The sequence below is a fragment of the Oncorhynchus gorbuscha genome, linkage group LG16 (assembly GCF_021184085.1).
Source record: "Oncorhynchus gorbuscha isolate QuinsamMale2020 ecotype Even-year linkage group LG16, OgorEven_v1.0, whole genome shotgun sequence".
Classification (NCBI taxonomy): Eukaryota; Metazoa; Chordata; class Actinopteri; order Salmoniformes; family Salmonidae; genus Oncorhynchus; species Oncorhynchus gorbuscha.
In genome coordinates this window covers 32,610,902-32,627,981 of record NC_060188.1, presented here as the reverse complement: position 1 = coordinate 32,627,981, position 17,080 = coordinate 32,610,902, and the positions used below count along the sequence as shown (strand labels likewise).

At 46.2% G+C, this 17,080-nt stretch overlaps 1 protein-coding gene across 1 annotated transcript in view; it reads left to right on the top strand.

Moving 5' to 3' along the window:
• Positions 1-17,080, top strand: part of brd4 (bromodomain containing 4) — a 34,698-nt gene that overhangs the window by 14,373 nt on the left and 3,245 nt on the right. Inside the window, 22 exon segments of the mRNA XM_046304352.1 lie at positions 309-444; positions 3,519-3,907; positions 4,381-4,782; positions 5,045-5,173; positions 5,668-5,943; positions 6,274-6,500; positions 7,242-7,621; positions 7,910-8,017; positions 8,285-8,487; positions 8,767-8,986; positions 9,347-9,456; positions 9,458-9,529; positions 9,531-9,800; positions 11,629-11,772; positions 11,774-11,933; positions 12,181-12,221; positions 12,223-12,288; positions 12,742-12,916; positions 14,258-14,337; positions 14,340-14,402; positions 15,738-15,943; positions 16,343-16,610. Of these exon segments, the coding sequence (XP_046160308.1) occupies positions 309-444; positions 3,519-3,907; positions 4,381-4,782; positions 5,045-5,173; positions 5,668-5,943; positions 6,274-6,500; positions 7,242-7,621; positions 7,910-8,017; positions 8,285-8,487; positions 8,767-8,986; positions 9,347-9,456; positions 9,458-9,529; positions 9,531-9,800; positions 11,629-11,772; positions 11,774-11,933; positions 12,181-12,221; positions 12,223-12,288; positions 12,742-12,916; positions 14,258-14,337; positions 14,340-14,402; positions 15,738-15,943; positions 16,343-16,610 (4,125 nt within the window).

Below are 17,080 nucleotides of genomic sequence, written 5' to 3'. Positions count from 1 at the left end.
TAAATGTAAGTCTGGGTCCTAGGTAGTGCTAGATAAATGTATGTCTGGGTCCTAGGTAGTGCTAGATAAATGTAAGTCTGGGTCCTAGGTAGTGCTAGATAAATGTATGTCTGGGTCCTAGGTAGTGCTAGATAAATGTATATCTGGGTCCTAGGTAGTGCTAGATAAATGTATGTCTGGGTCCTAAGTAGTGCTAGATAAATGTATGTCTGGGTCCTAGGTAGTGCTAGGTCTAGATCCTAGGTATGTCTAGGTTTTGGTTTCTGGTACTGTATCAACATGGAGTGTCTGTCTCCCCATGCCTGCAGCCTGGAGATGACATAGTGTTAATGGCTGAGCAGCTGGAGAAGATGTTTCTGCAGAAGATTACTGAGATGCCCCAGGACGAGACGGAGATTGCTGTCATGACCGGCAAGGGTCGAGGCCGGGGCCGACGGGAAGGAGGTAGGATACAGCACACACACACACACACACACACACACACACACACACACACACACACACACACACACACACACACACACACACACACACACACACACACACACACACACACACACACACACACACACACACACACACACACACACACACACACACACACTTCCCTGGCCTGGGGTTTCCAACCAGGTTACATGTCCACCATAGTTGCTGGAAGTTGTCTTTTGTCATCTCTTTTTTTTCATGTTGTGTTTCAAGTGAGCAACCTCCACTTTTCAAACTAAATAAAAGGAGGAATTATCACTGTGAATCATCATAATGTTTCTGTCAATTAATCCCGTAAGGGTTGGGTTGCCAACTGACACCAAAATACATTTAAATGAATTAAATTTAGGGTTGGGCGGTATCCACATTTGTGTACCGTCATACCATTTTTGTACCATACCGGGTTATACGGTATTACCGTAAGTGCACACAAGAGGTGCAGTTTAAAAATAAATTATTTCATTATTTATACCCACAACACTATTTAAGGCAACCAGGATCTTTAGGGCCCTATAAAATCCGTTACATGTTTTTTGCCTCATTCCGTTTTATTTGTTCCCAAATTACGTTTCCCCATTTCAGTTTAGTCTCCCCCATAGTTCTGTCTCCCCCCCCCCCCCCACACCAATGCTTAAAGAGAGATGGCTTCTTTTTTCCCCACATCATTCATTATCCCCAGCACCACCCCAATATCAACAACACGTTTCTATGTTTGGTAGTATAAAAAAGATACAGGGAGGTAAGTGTTTCCAATGACATTTGAAGACAATTAGTATGCAATGCCTACTCATAATTGGTTGAAATCACATGTGATTGTAAACACTTATGTTCCTCTTTTTTACTACAAAACATAGAAATTAGAGGTTGACCGATTAGGACTTTTCAACGCCGATTATTGGAGGACCAAAAAATAGCCGATACGATTAAAAAATATATATATATATATATAATGTCATAATGACAATTACAACGGTACTGAATGAACAATGAACACTTTTATTTTAACTTCATATAATACATAAATAAAATCTATTTAGTCTCAAACAAATAATGTAACATGCTCAATTTGGTTTAAATAATTCAAAAACAGTGTTGGAGAAGAAAGTAAAAGTGCAATATGTGCCATATAAAAAAGCTAACGTTTAAGTTCCTTGCTCAGAACATGAGAACATATGAAAGCTGGTGGTTCAATATTCCCGGTTAAGAAGTTTTAGGTTGTGGTTATTATAGGAATTATGACACGTCGACTATTTTTCTCTATACCATTTGTATTTCATATACCTTTTGACTATTGGATGTTCTAATAGGCACTTTAGTATTGCCAGCCTAATCTCAGGAGTAGATGGGCTTAAGTCATAAACAGCGCTGTAATTCCATTGCTAAGCGCTGCTGGCAAACGCAGTTAAAGTTTGAATGAATGCTTACGAGCCTGCTGCCGCCTACCACCACTCAGTCAGACTGATCTATAAAATCATAGACTTAATTATAATATGATAAACACACAGAAATATGAGTCTTAGTTTCCGTATTTGACCGTATTAATGACCTATCATTTCAAAAACAAAATATTTATTATTTCAGTGAAATACGGAACCGTTCCGTATTTTATAGAACGGGCGGCAACCCTAAGTCTAAGTATTGCTGTTACATTGCACAACCTTCAATGTTATGTCATTATTATGTCAAATTCTGGCAAATTAGTTCGCAACGAGCCAGGCGGCCCAAACTGTTGCATATACCCTGACTCTGCGTGCAATGAACGCAAGAGAAGTGACACAATTTTCCTAGTTAATATTGCCTGCTAACATGAATTTCTTTTAACTAAATATGTATGATTTTAAGAAAGGCATTGATGTTTATGGTTAGGTACATTCGTGCAACGATTGTGCTTTTTTCACAAATGCGCTTTTGTTAAATCACCCGTTTGGCGAAGTAGGCTGTGATTCGATGAGAAATTAACAGGCACCGCATTGATGAAATGCAATGCAGGACAAGCTAGTTAACCTAGTAATATTGTCAACCATGTGTAGTTAAATAGTGATTATGTGAAGATTATTATTATTTTTTTATAAGATAAGTTTAATGCTAGCTAGCAACTTACCGTGGCTCCTTGCTGCACTCACGTAACAGGTGGTCAGCTTGCCACGCAGTCTCCTCGTGGAGTGCAATGTAATTGGCCATAATTGGTGTCCAAAAATGCAGATTACCGATTTGTCATAGCTTCAAATCGGCCCTAATTAATCGGCCATGCCATACCGATTTAAATCGGTCGACCTCTAATAGAAATGCAGACTTTTCACATGTTGATGTGGTGGTGCTGGAGATGATGAATATGTAGTTGTATTTTAATTTTTTTAACCACATCAGGAGACCACTTGAGGTCTCGCCAAAATTTGAGAAAGTAAAACATTTGGGTGTAGTACCCCCTTTAATTCCAGTGCACACCAGCAAGAGGCTGTTTTTAGCTGTGTTGTTTTGGCACAAGTGATGGTATGGTTTGTAAAACAAATATCCACTGGATTGATGTAAATAATCATGATATCATTCTGCCAGGTAGGCAGAGGCTACTTTGTAGTTAATGTTTAATTGAGAAGGTTTTTTGGGAAAGCCTTTCCATCTACCAGAAGACTTTTAATTAGCATCATGCTAACAGCTGCACAAAGTGGTAGACGCGCGCTTCGTACATACAGACGGGGAATTCTCCTTGCCTCTTCAGAAAGTTGCAGGAAATGCGAATCAATTAGGCATTCTTTTCATGTCTTTATGGTAGACTTGGGCTAATTGCTACATTTTCAATACATTTAGTTGATTCCCTACTAAGTTCAATGTAGATTTTATAGGGCCCTATGTCTCTGCTGTAATCAAGAAGCTTGATCTTGACATTTAGCCACTTAGCTAGAAAGTTAAAAAACCATATGCATAGCTGGACCCTGTGCTGGATATCATTTAATTGACATCTTAGAATTATTGTACTTATTCAATTTCATTCATTCATTCATGCATTGTTCTGTCTCTGTGTCTCACCCTCCCAGGTCTGAACTTGAAGCCAGGCCCGACTATGGATTCTCCGTCCACCACCCCCCAGACACGTGGCTTCTCCAGCCACTCCCCAGGCCCCCAGACCAGAGGACCACCAGTGCAGCAACAGACCCAGGAACAGGGGCCTCCATCTCTACCTCCTCAGCCCCTCATGCAGGCCCTGCCCTCCCGCGTGCCCCCAATGCTACCTGTCCACACCCATGCCCACGCGCCACAGCTCGGGGCCCCCTACTCACTGGGCCCGTCGGACCTGCCACTCCAGGCCCCTCCTAAGCTCCCTATCATGACCACCGTGCCTCCTCCCCCCACCCAGACCACCCTGCCCCCCACGTCCATTCAGAGCACCGCCCCCATACTGCAGAACCCTGTGCCCATGGCCAAAGTGAGTAGGATGGAGGGTTTGGCATGCATGGGGAGGCTGCTGGGTATATTGTTTGCAGAACTTGGTCATGTTCATTTATAGCGCAAAATGGAAAATGAGAATGGGAGTTTCGAGGTGGTCCCTCCCTGTTTCAATCAGTTTTCTTCCATTTGATGTATAATGAACGACCCTTGATTCAAATAGTATTTGTGTTCCTTCAAATAGTATGAGCATTTAATTGAACCTCTCTGGAGTGCCAAATGGGCAGTGTTTGCACTTTTAGGGTTACTCCATTGGTTCCATTGCACCAGGAAAGCTCAGTCAATCGCAGTTCAGAATGCTTTTGATATAAGTACACTAATGTGTATTACTTTAAGCATCGGATCTAAAACGATCACATTCTCCTCTCATGCTCTGCCTCTTCTCCGTCCCCTTTCTGTCCCTCTCCCTTGCCCCTCATTTCTCTATCCCCCTCTTCCCTTCCCCCATTCCAGCAGAGAAAGAGCCAGAAAAGGAAAGCCGACACAACCACCCCCACGGCCAACGACCAGCTGAGCGAGTCTTCTCCGGCTGAGTCCAAGTCGGGCAAGACGCTGCCGCGGCGAGAAAGCGCCAGGCCCACCAAGCTTCTCAAGAAGGAGGCTCCGGACTCCCAGCACCACCTGGGCCTCGGGATAGGTCTCGGTCTCGGGGGACCCGTAGGACCAGGGGTAGGGGCTCATAGCCCCAAGCAGCAGGAGCAGCTACGGTACTGCTCCAGCTTGGTCCGAGACATGTTACATAAGAAGCACGCTGCCTACGCCTGGCCCTTCTACAAGCCAGTCGACGTGGACATGCTGGGGCTGCACGACTACCACGACATCATCAAACACCCCATGGACCTCGCCACCGTCAAGGTGGGTTTGAATGGAACACTATTATGGATGCGTCCCAAATTGCACCCTTTCCCCTAACATAGGGCTCTCGTCTGGTCAAAAGTAGTGTTATATATATATATATATACACTACTTTTGACCAGACGAGAGCCCTATGTTGGGTTAGGGTTGGAAAGAAAGCCTGAAGGAGTGTAGCTCTCTAAGGAATTCCCTAGTCCTCTCTAAAAGGCTTCCAACATTGCGACGTGGTTTTGTGGTTGACAATGTGGTGATGTGTTTGTAGGTGAAGCTGGACAACCGGCAGTACAGAGACGCCCAGGAGTTTGCTGCCGACGTGCGGTTAATGTTCTCCAACTGCTACAAGTACAACCCACCCGACCACGAGGTGGTGGCGATGGCACGCAAACTACAGGTAATAAAACGTCTGACATGGTTAATAATAACACCCTCAGAATTCCAGTTCACTACTTACATCTTCCAGAAGGAACTTAAGTCTGGTAACATAAAGATGTATTGTAAATATTTAAATGGTAACATTCACGCGTGACAGATACACATGCAAGGTGTATATATATATATATATATACACAAGGGAAATGTCACAAAAATCGGTTTCATAACAAATGCCCACATGAGCTTACGCCTTTTCATGTACCTGTTTGCTAAACTATTTGCTGTGTTAATGTTTTACGGGTGCAGCAGATGTGTTTGAAATCAAGGTTGTTCAGTAGGGAGAATACGTTTTGAAATCGAGTGAAATTCATAGAATACTACCAGTTCCTGAACACCGATGTTTGCTTATCCATTGCAACTAGTTTTGCTGCGGTGTGCCCTATTGAACGCCACCCAGTTCTGTTCTCTATCCAGACTCTGACACTGAGTATGTCCTCTCTCTCTCTCCGACAGGACGTGTTTGAGATGCGCTTTGCCAAGATGCCAGACGAGCCCGAGGAGACGCTGGCTTCGGCTCCTGTCCCCGCGCTGCTCCAGTCCTCTGCCCCCATCATCAAGTCCCAGCCCCCGCCCATCCTAAACCCCGCCTCCATTCTAGGTCCTGCCTCCTCGGTCAAACACCCCGCTTCCTCCTCGGACAGCTCCAGTGATTCGTCATCGGAGTCGGAATCGTCCACGAACGACTTGGAGGAGGAGAGAGCCCAGAGACTGGCCGAGCTACAGGAACAGGTGAGGAAAGACCGAAATGACATCATTGAATACAAATAGGATTGGATTGAGGGATTCCAGCTTCTCTGACATCTCTATTCATCATACATTATTGTAATGAACCATAACCCCCTCATACCTATCATCTTCCTGATTTTTCTTTGTTGGCACTAATAACATCCATTTGTGATACATTTGATGGATAAATAAAGTTGTTTAAAATCTAATTGAATCCCTGAGGGTGGATGAGGGGGGCTGTGTCATTTCTGACCCCCTGGGATATTTGGTCACTTCCAGTTAATGCCTATCCACTGTTTTTTGACCGTTGGGTTTCCTGTCTGTCTGTTTCAGCTCAAAGCTGTCCATGAGCAGCTGGCGGCCCTCTCGCAGCCACAGGCCAGTAAACCAAAGAGGAAAGAGAAGGAGAAGAAGAAAGACAAGCACAGAAGGAAAGGAGCGGTGGAGGAGATCCCGGAGCCGGCCATTCAGTTCCCCAAGAAGACCAAGAACAACAGCAGCAGCAGCAGCAACAACAACAACAACAAGGAGCTCCTGCCCAAGAAGACCAAGAAACCCAGGTAGGAACGATACTAGCTTTTTCACACTACTGAGCCAAGCTGAGAAGAGGGGTATGCTACAAAGCAGGACCAAGGAGTAAGCCAGCTAACTTGCCTGACTATTTTGATATTATAATGTTTTATAAAGAGGAGCTTGAAATGGGCATGGTCTAATTGATAAAACAAATTGAAATCAAATTTACCAGTAACCCAAGAGTTATTTCCGGTTGCTTATTAAAGTTAGCTGGCTAACTCATTGATCCTGGTTTGTTGTTTTACCCCTCTGTACTGCACTGGCCTGGTTCTCCATCCGTCTTTACACGGTACAATACACAACTACGGGAATTTCTGTCTTAGGTGTGGCATTAGTACAGAAGTCAGGACCTGTGACATTTACAAGGGGACACAGAATTTGCTGAGCGCATGGGATTGTATTGACACGTTATAAACGTTGCTGACCTCAAAGCGCTTGATTGCCTTTGTCAAATTACTTCATGCACCTGTTTTGTTGTTTTATAAGCTTCTGGTCTCATTTCCATGGCAAGTGTGGTAACATGATATGATCTGCCTTGGGCTCTTTCTGCATTTCACGGAGATGTTATGTTACGGATGCTACATTACAAAGTCCATATACTGGCACACTACTAAGAATTCACTACTTATTTCGAAGTAGTATGCTTGTTTGGACATTGGAATAGAAAGGTTATTCTCTCCCAGTTGAAATAGTGCTGATGGTTTATATATTCTGCTCTGATTTTGCAGTAAGAAGGAGGGAGGTGCGGTGAAGAACAACCGCTCCTCAGCCCTGGGCCCTCAGGCAGCGCAGCAGCCCCCAGCTCTGCAGCCCGTATCTGGCTTGGGGGAGGGCCTGGAGGAGGACCCGGCTGCAGCCGGAGCCCCCGGGGAGAAGGGTAAGCCCATGTCGTACGAGGAGAAGAGGCAGCTGAGTCTGGACATCAACAAGCTGCCCGGCGACAAGCTGGGACGTGTGGTCCACATCATCCAGTCCAGAGAGCCCTCGCTGAAGAACTCCAACCCCGACGAGATCGAGATCGACTTTGAGACGCTCAAGCCGTCCACGCTGAGAGAGCTGGAGAGATACGTGTCGTCGTGCCTCCGCAAGAACAAGAAGAAGGTTCCTGGTGAGTCTCAACATGCGTATCTTTGCCTCCCCCTATGGCCAAACAAACTCCCGACCCCCTACAAATCACTTGTAATTGGATAAATTTGCATAATTAATTCAAATGAAACCCAAAATTACAGTTACAAAACATGAATAACAAGGTATTGTCACACTATATATATATATATTGTTTTACCAAGCGGTTTCCTTTAACTTTGAGCAATGCAGTGTGTTATGTTGACCTAACATGTTTGTGGAAGATAGTTTGTCTTGAGAAGATGTCGAGTCACATGCTTCCCTCCTATAGTGGCAGAGAAGACTATGGAGGCCATGACGGCCGCCAAGACCAAGGCCAGCTCCTCCTCTGACTCGGACAGCAGCGACTCCAGCTCCTCAGACAGTGATGAGGAGAAGGGTAGGGACACGCTGCAAGGCCTTCTCATTTCACTCCTCAAATGTTGTTTTTAAGCCTTTATTATCTTCTTTGAAGCATAACATTGAGGTATTTCACTCGTGCCTCGTTATTTACCTCGTGCGTATTTCACATGCGTGGTCAATACTTGAACATTTGACTATCTCACATTGTGGCTGTGTTAAAACAGATTTTTTATCACGTATTCAGAATTCTTAGACGAAAGCTTTGTTCAGTAGTCAGGATCTCCTCTCGCCCTTCTCTTGTCAGGAGTGGCTCCTAAACAGAAACAGAAGAAAGGCCACGGGACCAACGAAGGGAAGAAGCCCCATCTCCACCATGCCATGTCTGGAGCTGGTCCGGTCCCCCAGGGCCACCCTCACGCCCAGGCTCCTGTCCTGCAGCCCAGCATCCACCTGAAGCAACAGCAACATAACCCCTCCCCCGCCACCTACATGGCCCCTCCTCCCCCGGTAAGATTTGATTTATTAGATATGATTGCATTTGGTTGTCTGTTTTTGTAAAAGCTCATTACAGGATTTTAAAAACAACGGCAAGACGATATACCTAACATATAAACATATATATTAGGGCATTTCACTCCCCCGCAATAACATCTGCTAAATATGTGTATGTGGCCAATACGATTTGGTAAGGATGGTGACTGTACAGCGGGACTACACAGCTGATTTAAAAAAGCATTTGGCATCCGTGAAGTTCAGTGTATGATTGCGCTTGTGTGTCATGTCTAGGTAACGGTCACGGCGTTGGAGTCCTCCCAGCTGCTGGAGAACACGTTTGATTCGCTGCCCCACTTCGGCCAGCAGCCCCTCATGCACCTGTCCCAGCACCACCACTCCTCGTCGCCTGCCGTGCCCCCCCACCTCAACGCTCATTCCGCAGCAGGGCCCGTGTCCCCGGAGACGCACCCATTTCTCAACCAGCACCCCATCCTCCCCAACCCTAACCCAGGTAAGTCCCGGCCTCTTCCAGCCACACCTGCCAGATATTATTTTTGTATTTTTTTCTCATATTTGAGCTGTGGTTGATTGAGCTTGCTTGGAGTAATGGGGCTAATGGAATAGTCCAGAATGTGCTAACGCCACCCATCTGGTGCACTGGGCAGGATCGATCCAACGCAAAAAAAGTATTTGAAAGAAAATACTTTCTGAACCCAGCTCTGCAATAAATCGGTTCCTCGTTACCCAGCATTTATTGACCTATGATTAGATTAACTAGGCAGTCCTTTGACTTTTTTTCATTGTGATGTTTCCATCCTGACTCTCCTAACCACATTTTGTCATTGTTTCCCTTCCTCCTCTTCACTTGTAGCTTTGCACAACGCCTTGCCCCAGCAGCCGTCTCGACCCAGCCACAGGGCAGCAGCTCTACCTCCCAAACCCCCCCAGCAGCAGCAACCAGCGCCCCAGCCAACCCTACAAACAACAACAACAACAACTTCAGCCACAAGCCCCTCCACCCCAGCACCACCTCCCGCCCCACATCCTCCACCCCACCCCCTCAGTCCCTGCAGCAGCGGCCCTTGTCCCCCCCCACCCTCACCCCTCAGGGCCTGCTGTCCTCCCAGCCCCCCCAGATGCTCCTGGAGGACGATGAGGAGGTAATTCCACCCTTACCTCAGATGCATCTCTACCTGCAGCAGGGACAGAGCCAGGGACAGAGCCAGGGAAGACCTGGCCAGCAACCACACAATCCCCAGCAGATTATGCAGTCTCTCCAGGTTCGCCAACAACAGAACCAGGCTCCCCTCCTGCAGTCTGTACAGGTCTGTATTGTGTATATGTTGAGTGTGTCATATGTTTATTTTAGGGTTGCCCCCGACAACAACAAAAAAAATTGGTCGACCGAGAGTCGTCATGTTCAATCCATAGGTTGAAACTTTTGAACCTATTTTTCCATATATAGGCAGACACAACCTATGTGTTTGAATAAAACCAACCACATATGCACTGAGCTTGTCTGATGCTTTAAGCACACTGTTTGATTCAATAATTAAGACACAAATGACTGAGGCCGATGGTCACACTGTTAAAAAAGACAGTGAGTGCCTGTGTGACTGGCGCACGTTGTCTCGCTCTCCTCCCTACCGCAGCGAAAGACAGCACAGCATTGCGCTGTCCGTGCTGAAGCTGCAACATCATTACAGCCATTTAGTTTCTTAACTTGTTTCTGACTGGAGTTCTGTTACCGAAATCCCTCATTTGTTTAGGAAAAACATTCCCTATTCCCTCAACCCTTGCTCTCTTTACGTGAAACTTGTAAGCACCGCGTGTGACCAATAGAGCCTGACCTATAGCCTGTCATAATCACATCAATGAATTGGTTATAATAAACTCCCAAGCGCTGTTAGGCCTACAGCTCGATGGTGGTTGTACAAGGCTACTCTACAAAGCCTATGAAGAATCATGACATTAATTATTATGATGATGATCATACTAATTATTGTCATAATGAGATCAAGAGAAAGCAGGGTATAGGAGCGAGAGCAGCTTGCATATGATTTGTGACCTGTTTGGAACAGGGGAAACAATAAGTAATACCAGTCTGGATTGGATACTTTTTCCGCCACTGCAATCTACCTGCAGTGAAGCCCCCTCAACATTTACATTACATTCAGTCATCTAACCGTCTCCCATCCAGAGCGACCCACAGGAGCACCCAGGGTCAAGCGCCGACCCCCAGGGCACCTCAACAGATCTCCCAACCAAGTTAAAACGGGGACCTGAACCAGTGACCCATTGGCCACCGGCCCAAGCTCCCAACCGCCAATCATCCAATATCCTCCCACAGTTCCCCCGAGAGCTGCCCCCCCCCCCCCAAAATAAACCTCCCCCTCCTGGCGTGAATGGTTACTCTCTCCTGCCATGTGCAGATTTGGACCAGACTAAAATGACCGATGTGGTGTTTTGTGCTTGTGCGCATAATTACATTACCTGACCACCCCCTGTAAAACGAGTCCCGTCTGAATAGGGCGTAAGGCAAGGGCTGTTACCTTGTCTATTCTGCTGCAAACCCTGCAGCATTGTTCTCAAGCCCAATATGCTGGTTAATTTTGCTATTAAACACACAGCAACATAGGGAAAAGCAGCAATTCTACGGTGCATGAAAGATTGTTTCAAAAACCGTGGACAAGCGACCATATCCAACGCGGGGGAAAGCGCATTTGTTATAAAATAATATTAGGTTGCACCATTTTGTATAAATATAACCATATACATATGTCTTCGAGTGTAGGACTGTGCCATACCGGTGGTTGCCGCAATGGATTAGTCCACCGAGACGGGCGCAAATCAGACAGGTGCCTTGTGCGCCATGAAAATAAACTGTTCGGCTATTGGTCGACAGATTTAGTTTATTCTATCGACCAACCAATCGGCCAGTCAACTAAATGGGGTCAGCCCTAGTTTTTTTTTGGATCCCTTTTAGCTTTTGCAGAAGCAGCAGCTACTCTTCTTTGGGTACACGTGTGTATATAATATTTGTATTGTTTGTTGTGTGTGTAATGTACATTGTTTATTTCTTATACAGAGTCACTGTGTCTTGGTAAAATTTGCCCTCTGGGACATTAAATTGATCCTATCCTCCTATCCTAGGTCCAGACCGCCTCTCTTCAGCCCCCCCAGCTCTCAGTCCAGCCTCCCCAGCCCCAATCCAAGCCCATCCCCCCCTCGCGCCAGATTCTACCCCCGCACCAAGTAGCCCGCCACCTGCAGCAGCATGCCCAGATGGGTTACCCCTCCCAGGGGGCCGGTGGCACAGCAGACGGGTCACTCAGACAGGCAGGCCGCTGCAGGGCAACACAAGGGGTCAATGCAGGCCTCCGCCAAAGCACAGCACATCATCCAGCAACAGCAACACCCCTCCCCTCGACAGATCAAGGCTGATCCATATAACAGTGGTGAGACTCAAGTGTTGATTGGTTGATTAAATTGGTTGATTGATTGGAAGACCTCAGATCTCACAAAACCTGGAGAAGTGTGTAGTGTCTCAGGAACTACATTATTATAACATAGCAATCTATACAGCGTGACTGCAAAAGAGACAACCTCGACCGCCGTGTGTTTCGGTATGTTAGGACACTGCTCTGTAGGTTTTTGAAGCAGACTAAATGGTGATTCTAATCATTCCCTCTGTTCTGCTTACAGGGCACCTAAGGGAGAACCCCTCCCCCATCATGATGCATTCCCCCCCACCTCCCCCAGTATCCCCCCATAACGCACCAGTCTCCGCCACACAACCTGCAGCCCAAGAAAGTGAGTAGCGCATGTATCTGTCTCTATTTCTGTCGGTCTGCATCTGGATCGGTTTTGCCAACGTGCATTCCAATGATGTTTTCTCTCAATGTACTACAGCTTCGCTGGATTGTTTTAGCTTGCCCGGTTCATTGACTAGTCCTAAAAAAAAATGGTGTCCTGTGGGCAGGCTCAAACAAAAGCTGAAAGTATTTGAATGAAAACCACACGATTTGAATCCCTGACTTGTCTGGTTGTGCCGTGTGAAGTTCGGTAGAACCTCTGTGTTTGAGGAATGTACGTGTTAACCTGCATTTCTATGTGCTTGTTGAAGGGACAGCAAGCATTTAAGCCACAACCACGAGTGTGTTTTTTTTAATGGGTGTATATCATTCATGGAAACGACCATTGAAGAGCAGAACATCTTCCAGAATGTGCCGTTAACCCTGTCCGGCCGTGTGCTGTGTGTTGAAGGAGCAGCGTGCACCCTCGGCCCTGGTAGCCTTGAAAGAAGAGAAGTTGCCTCCCTCTCCGGTGATGAGAGGAGGAGAGCCCTTCAGCCCAGCCATGAGACAAGACCCTCACAAACACCCAGACAGCCACAGCAAGCCCTCTCTACCAGGCCATGCACAGCAGAGTGAGTACACTGGTATGTGGGGACATTTTGCCAGTCCTCACAAGGATTTTTTACATTTATTTTAGGTTTTAGGGTTTGGAATTAAGGTTAGGTTAAGGAAAGTAGGATTTTGGATGGGAATCAATTATTTGGTCCCCACAAGGATAGCAATACAAAACTGTGTGTGTGTGTGTGTGTGTGTGTGTGTGTGTGTGTGTGTGTGTGTGTGTGTGTGTGTGTGTGTGTGTGTGTGTGTGTGTGTGTGTGTGTGTGTGTGTGTGTGTGTGTGTGTGTGTGTGTGTGTGTGTGTGTGTGTGTGTGTGTGTGTGTGTGTTAGGGGTGGGCGGTATACTATATCTTACTATATTCTGGTTTGGGTGTTTACTTTACGTTCTATAACGGTATTTCAATGTTTGGTTTGTTAAATACGCCACTCCGCCGTGTGTAACGTCCTCTTTTATAGTTTACTCCGCTACTTCAGTCGTCGCTCTCGCTCTCTCAGCAAGCCCCCGCCCCCTGTCACTCAAGTGACAGTTGCTGCTCAACCACGAGACCACTTGAGTCGGCATAGTCAATGCAGCAGATGCTGCTTTCCACTTTTCTCCTTAATATAAATCCACAAAGGTTTTACAATTACACTGTTAGTTTCTCTTGCAGTCCGCACACAGCTAGTTTGTCTTTTGTTGGCAAGTTTTGGCTCAAATAAATCGTCTTAGCTGCTAATGCTAATCGCTAGTCAGCTGCCTAGCTAATGAATGTTCTGCGTCAGAACAAATGTAGCTAGCTAATACAACCTGATTTCTGTGCTAGTGTAGGCCTCAATCTGCATGTTTGTGCCTCGGGGTCTTCTAAATCAAAAAGGAATAGGCAAGCAATGAATGTTAGCTACATGAACTAAGAGAAAACGTTCAATGTAGCCAAAGATTATATGGTCCCCTGGGAAACACTGACCAACACTTTGGTTTCTACTCTGTCACAATATCTCCTTGGCATTTTCATTCGTTGTCATGTCAAACACTGTATTCAAAGTACCTACTATAGAATTAGAATAATCATATTTCCATGATTCCAACAACTTCAAAGTGTTTTGATGGCAGTGTGGAAATGATCTCCAATGAGGGCAGGAAATGCGGAAATGATTGCCCAGCCTAGTGTGTTTTATTTGTGGGTGTACTATTTATGGGGGTGTACTATTTATGGGGGTGTACTATGTGTGTGGAAGAACAGTATAGTGTAGACAAACACACATCTGTAGACAAACACACATTCCATAAGAATGAACGTGATTGTGTGTAAAACAAGCGAGCGAATGCGCACTATGTCTTTTCTTTTTGACATGTTCTGTATTCCTTGTATTGTGTTTACGTGCATCAGATGTGAAGTCGATGGACAGCTCAAGGCCGGTCATCCGTTCCTCAGAGCCCAGCGGTCCTCCCTCCTCCTCCTCCTCCTCCCCCTGCCAGAAAAGGACAAGTTCAAACAGGAGCCCAAAACGCCCATCGCCCCCAAAAAGGTACAGGTGGGTGCAAGACAGAGCAGCACGTTGCCATACACACACACACACCTTATTATAAACCTATTGGTGGCAGGTAGCCTAGCGGTTAAGAGCGGTGGGCCAGTAACCGAAAGGTCACTGGTTTGAATCCCAGAGCTGACTAGGTGAGAAATCTGTCGACGTGCCCTTGATCAAGGCACTTAACCCTAATTGCTCCTGTAAGTCACTCTGGATAAGAGCATCTGCTAAATGACTAAAATATCAATGTAATACAGAGTATACAAAACATGAAGCACTTTCCACCACAGTCCAGGTGAAGGCTATGATCCCTTATTGATGTCACTTGTTAAATCCACTTCAATCAGTGTAGATCGCCAAACATTTCTGTAAAAAACCCAACGATAAACTCTTGTGTTCCTATTTTTATTTTATTTGTCTCGGGCTGTTGGTAGGTGCAGCCAATGCTTACCCGGCGCTGAAAACTGTTGCCATTTCATGTGTCTGAAGGTACAAAAACCCTGCCTTCCCGGTGGGCCTGGAGAGGAAATCAAGTGCACTATGCCACCGCTGGCCAATCAGATTGCTCAGATGACAGTGTCTGCAGTAACGTAGCAGGCATAAAAGAAAGCTACAGCAAAATTGATACTGTGAGATTTCAAAACGTTTATAACCACAACTAGAGAGAGACTGTCAACCAACACAGCAAAGAGCTGCTGTTTTTATGAGTTCATGCTTAAGTTCTTACTCAGAGCTGTCAAGACTTTGCATTCAACACTTTTATAACCCATAAAATGCGCATTCTTCCTATTTCCACTCAGCGCTACAACAAGCAGTGCAGCAGTAATGAATGAGGAGGAAAGTGTATCTATAAGGCTTGTTGTTGTTAGCGGCTTGGGTCTTTTTTAATATCCAGGAATATTTCACTTTCTCTGTTCATAGGAGTAACAACATGAATTTGTGCATGAGGCAGAAATAATGCGGTGCGACTCGAGGTTCGCCGTCAGCTGGAAGACGGTGTCCCTTTTTGGTCAGTGTCAGTGGAGGGAAGGGAGAGCGGAGGGATGACGCGAGACGGACGCTCAGTCTGCTGCTCTCTCTCTCCGCTGAGACGGACGCTCAGTCTGCTGCTCTCTCTCTTCGCTGAGACTGACCATCAGATGCAGGCACCATCAGCCCAGTAAAATAAAAAGCAAATGATTTAAAATGTATGCTCACTCAGCTGTGCCTCACAAGTAAATACAACAATGGATCTCTTATCTGCTCTCCCTCAATCCCCTCCCTCGCTGTCATCTGTCTGTCTCACTCGCTCTCTGTCTGTCTGTCGCCATCCGTCTATCTTTCCATCTATCCGTCGGTCAGGATGTGAAACTGAAGAACATGGGTTCGTGGGCCAGCCTGGCCCAGAAGTCCACGTCAGCGCCCTTGTCTGCAGTGAAGTCGTCTAGCGACAGCTTCGAGCAGTTCCGCCGGGCCGCCCGGGAGAAAGAGGAGAGAGAGAAGGCTCTTAAGGCCCAGGCAGAGCAGGCTGAGAGGGACAAACTGCGCCGGGAGCAGGAGAAACTGCGGTGAGGATTACAGTCATCTTCAAAAACTCTTGAGGTGTTTCAACCCTGCATTCAATGTTTCTTTTTGTACACCGATGTTTGATAATACATTTTCTGTGTGTGTCATCGAACAAAATTTGTCCAATGAAGTTTCGCTTTGCTGTTCTGAGTCTTGTGGATCCAGGATTGTCGAGAGAAAGAACATTCCACGTTAGCTACCAAGCCTTTGTGAAACTCATTCCTTTCTGTCTCCCTCTGTGAATGAACTAAATTTGTCAAATTGAAGCAGTTTGCTGTTCTATGAGTAAGTCTTGGTCGTCAAGAGAACGTTTGCTACAAAGCCTTTGTGAAACTCACACCTCTCTCTCTCTCTCTCTCTCTCTCTCTCTCTCTCTCTCTCTCTCTCTCTCTCTCTCTCAGGGGTCGTGACCGGGATGATGAGGATATCCTGGAGCCTCAGCAGCAGTCGAGGAGGGTTCACGAGGAGCCTCGAAGCAGACGTCTGGAGCAGCAGCAACACATCCCGGCCCCCCAGCCCCAGCAGCAACCCCAGGCACCAACCCCCCAGGCCCAGCCCGCTGCCCTCCCCCAGCCGCCACAGGCCCCCACACCGCCCCAGCCCTCAGCCCAGGACCAGCAGAGGGAGCTAGCGCGACGCCGCGAGCAGGAGAGGAGGAGGAGAGAAGCGGTGAGACTAGTTTCCCACATAGTTGGTAGGGCTGGGAATTACCCAGGGTCCTCAAGATACGATGTTATGACGATAAGTGCTGAAAACAAATTGGTTCCCTATTTAAAAAGGAGAAAAAGCTTTGAAGGAAAAAGAATGGATACAGATAACTAGTGCAAAAATATTATTGCGACATTGTCAAAAAGAGACGGTATATCGTCAAATCCCAATATGTAACTGAATCAAATATTTTCCCCGTTGCTAATAGTCGGGGATTGGGTCATTTGTCTGTTACTGTAGGGTTATTGTCCTGTGTGTTTCATAGTTGGCACGTTTCTTTTTGTGACTATCTCATGTCCTTAATTGTCCTGTCTCGTGTGTATTGCATTTTGTAAAACAATTTGACATATCCATGTCTTTCTCTTTGGGAATTGACAGAAGGGGAGAAGCACAAAAGTGGTGTCAGTGAGTTTATGATCAAGTCCCTCTGC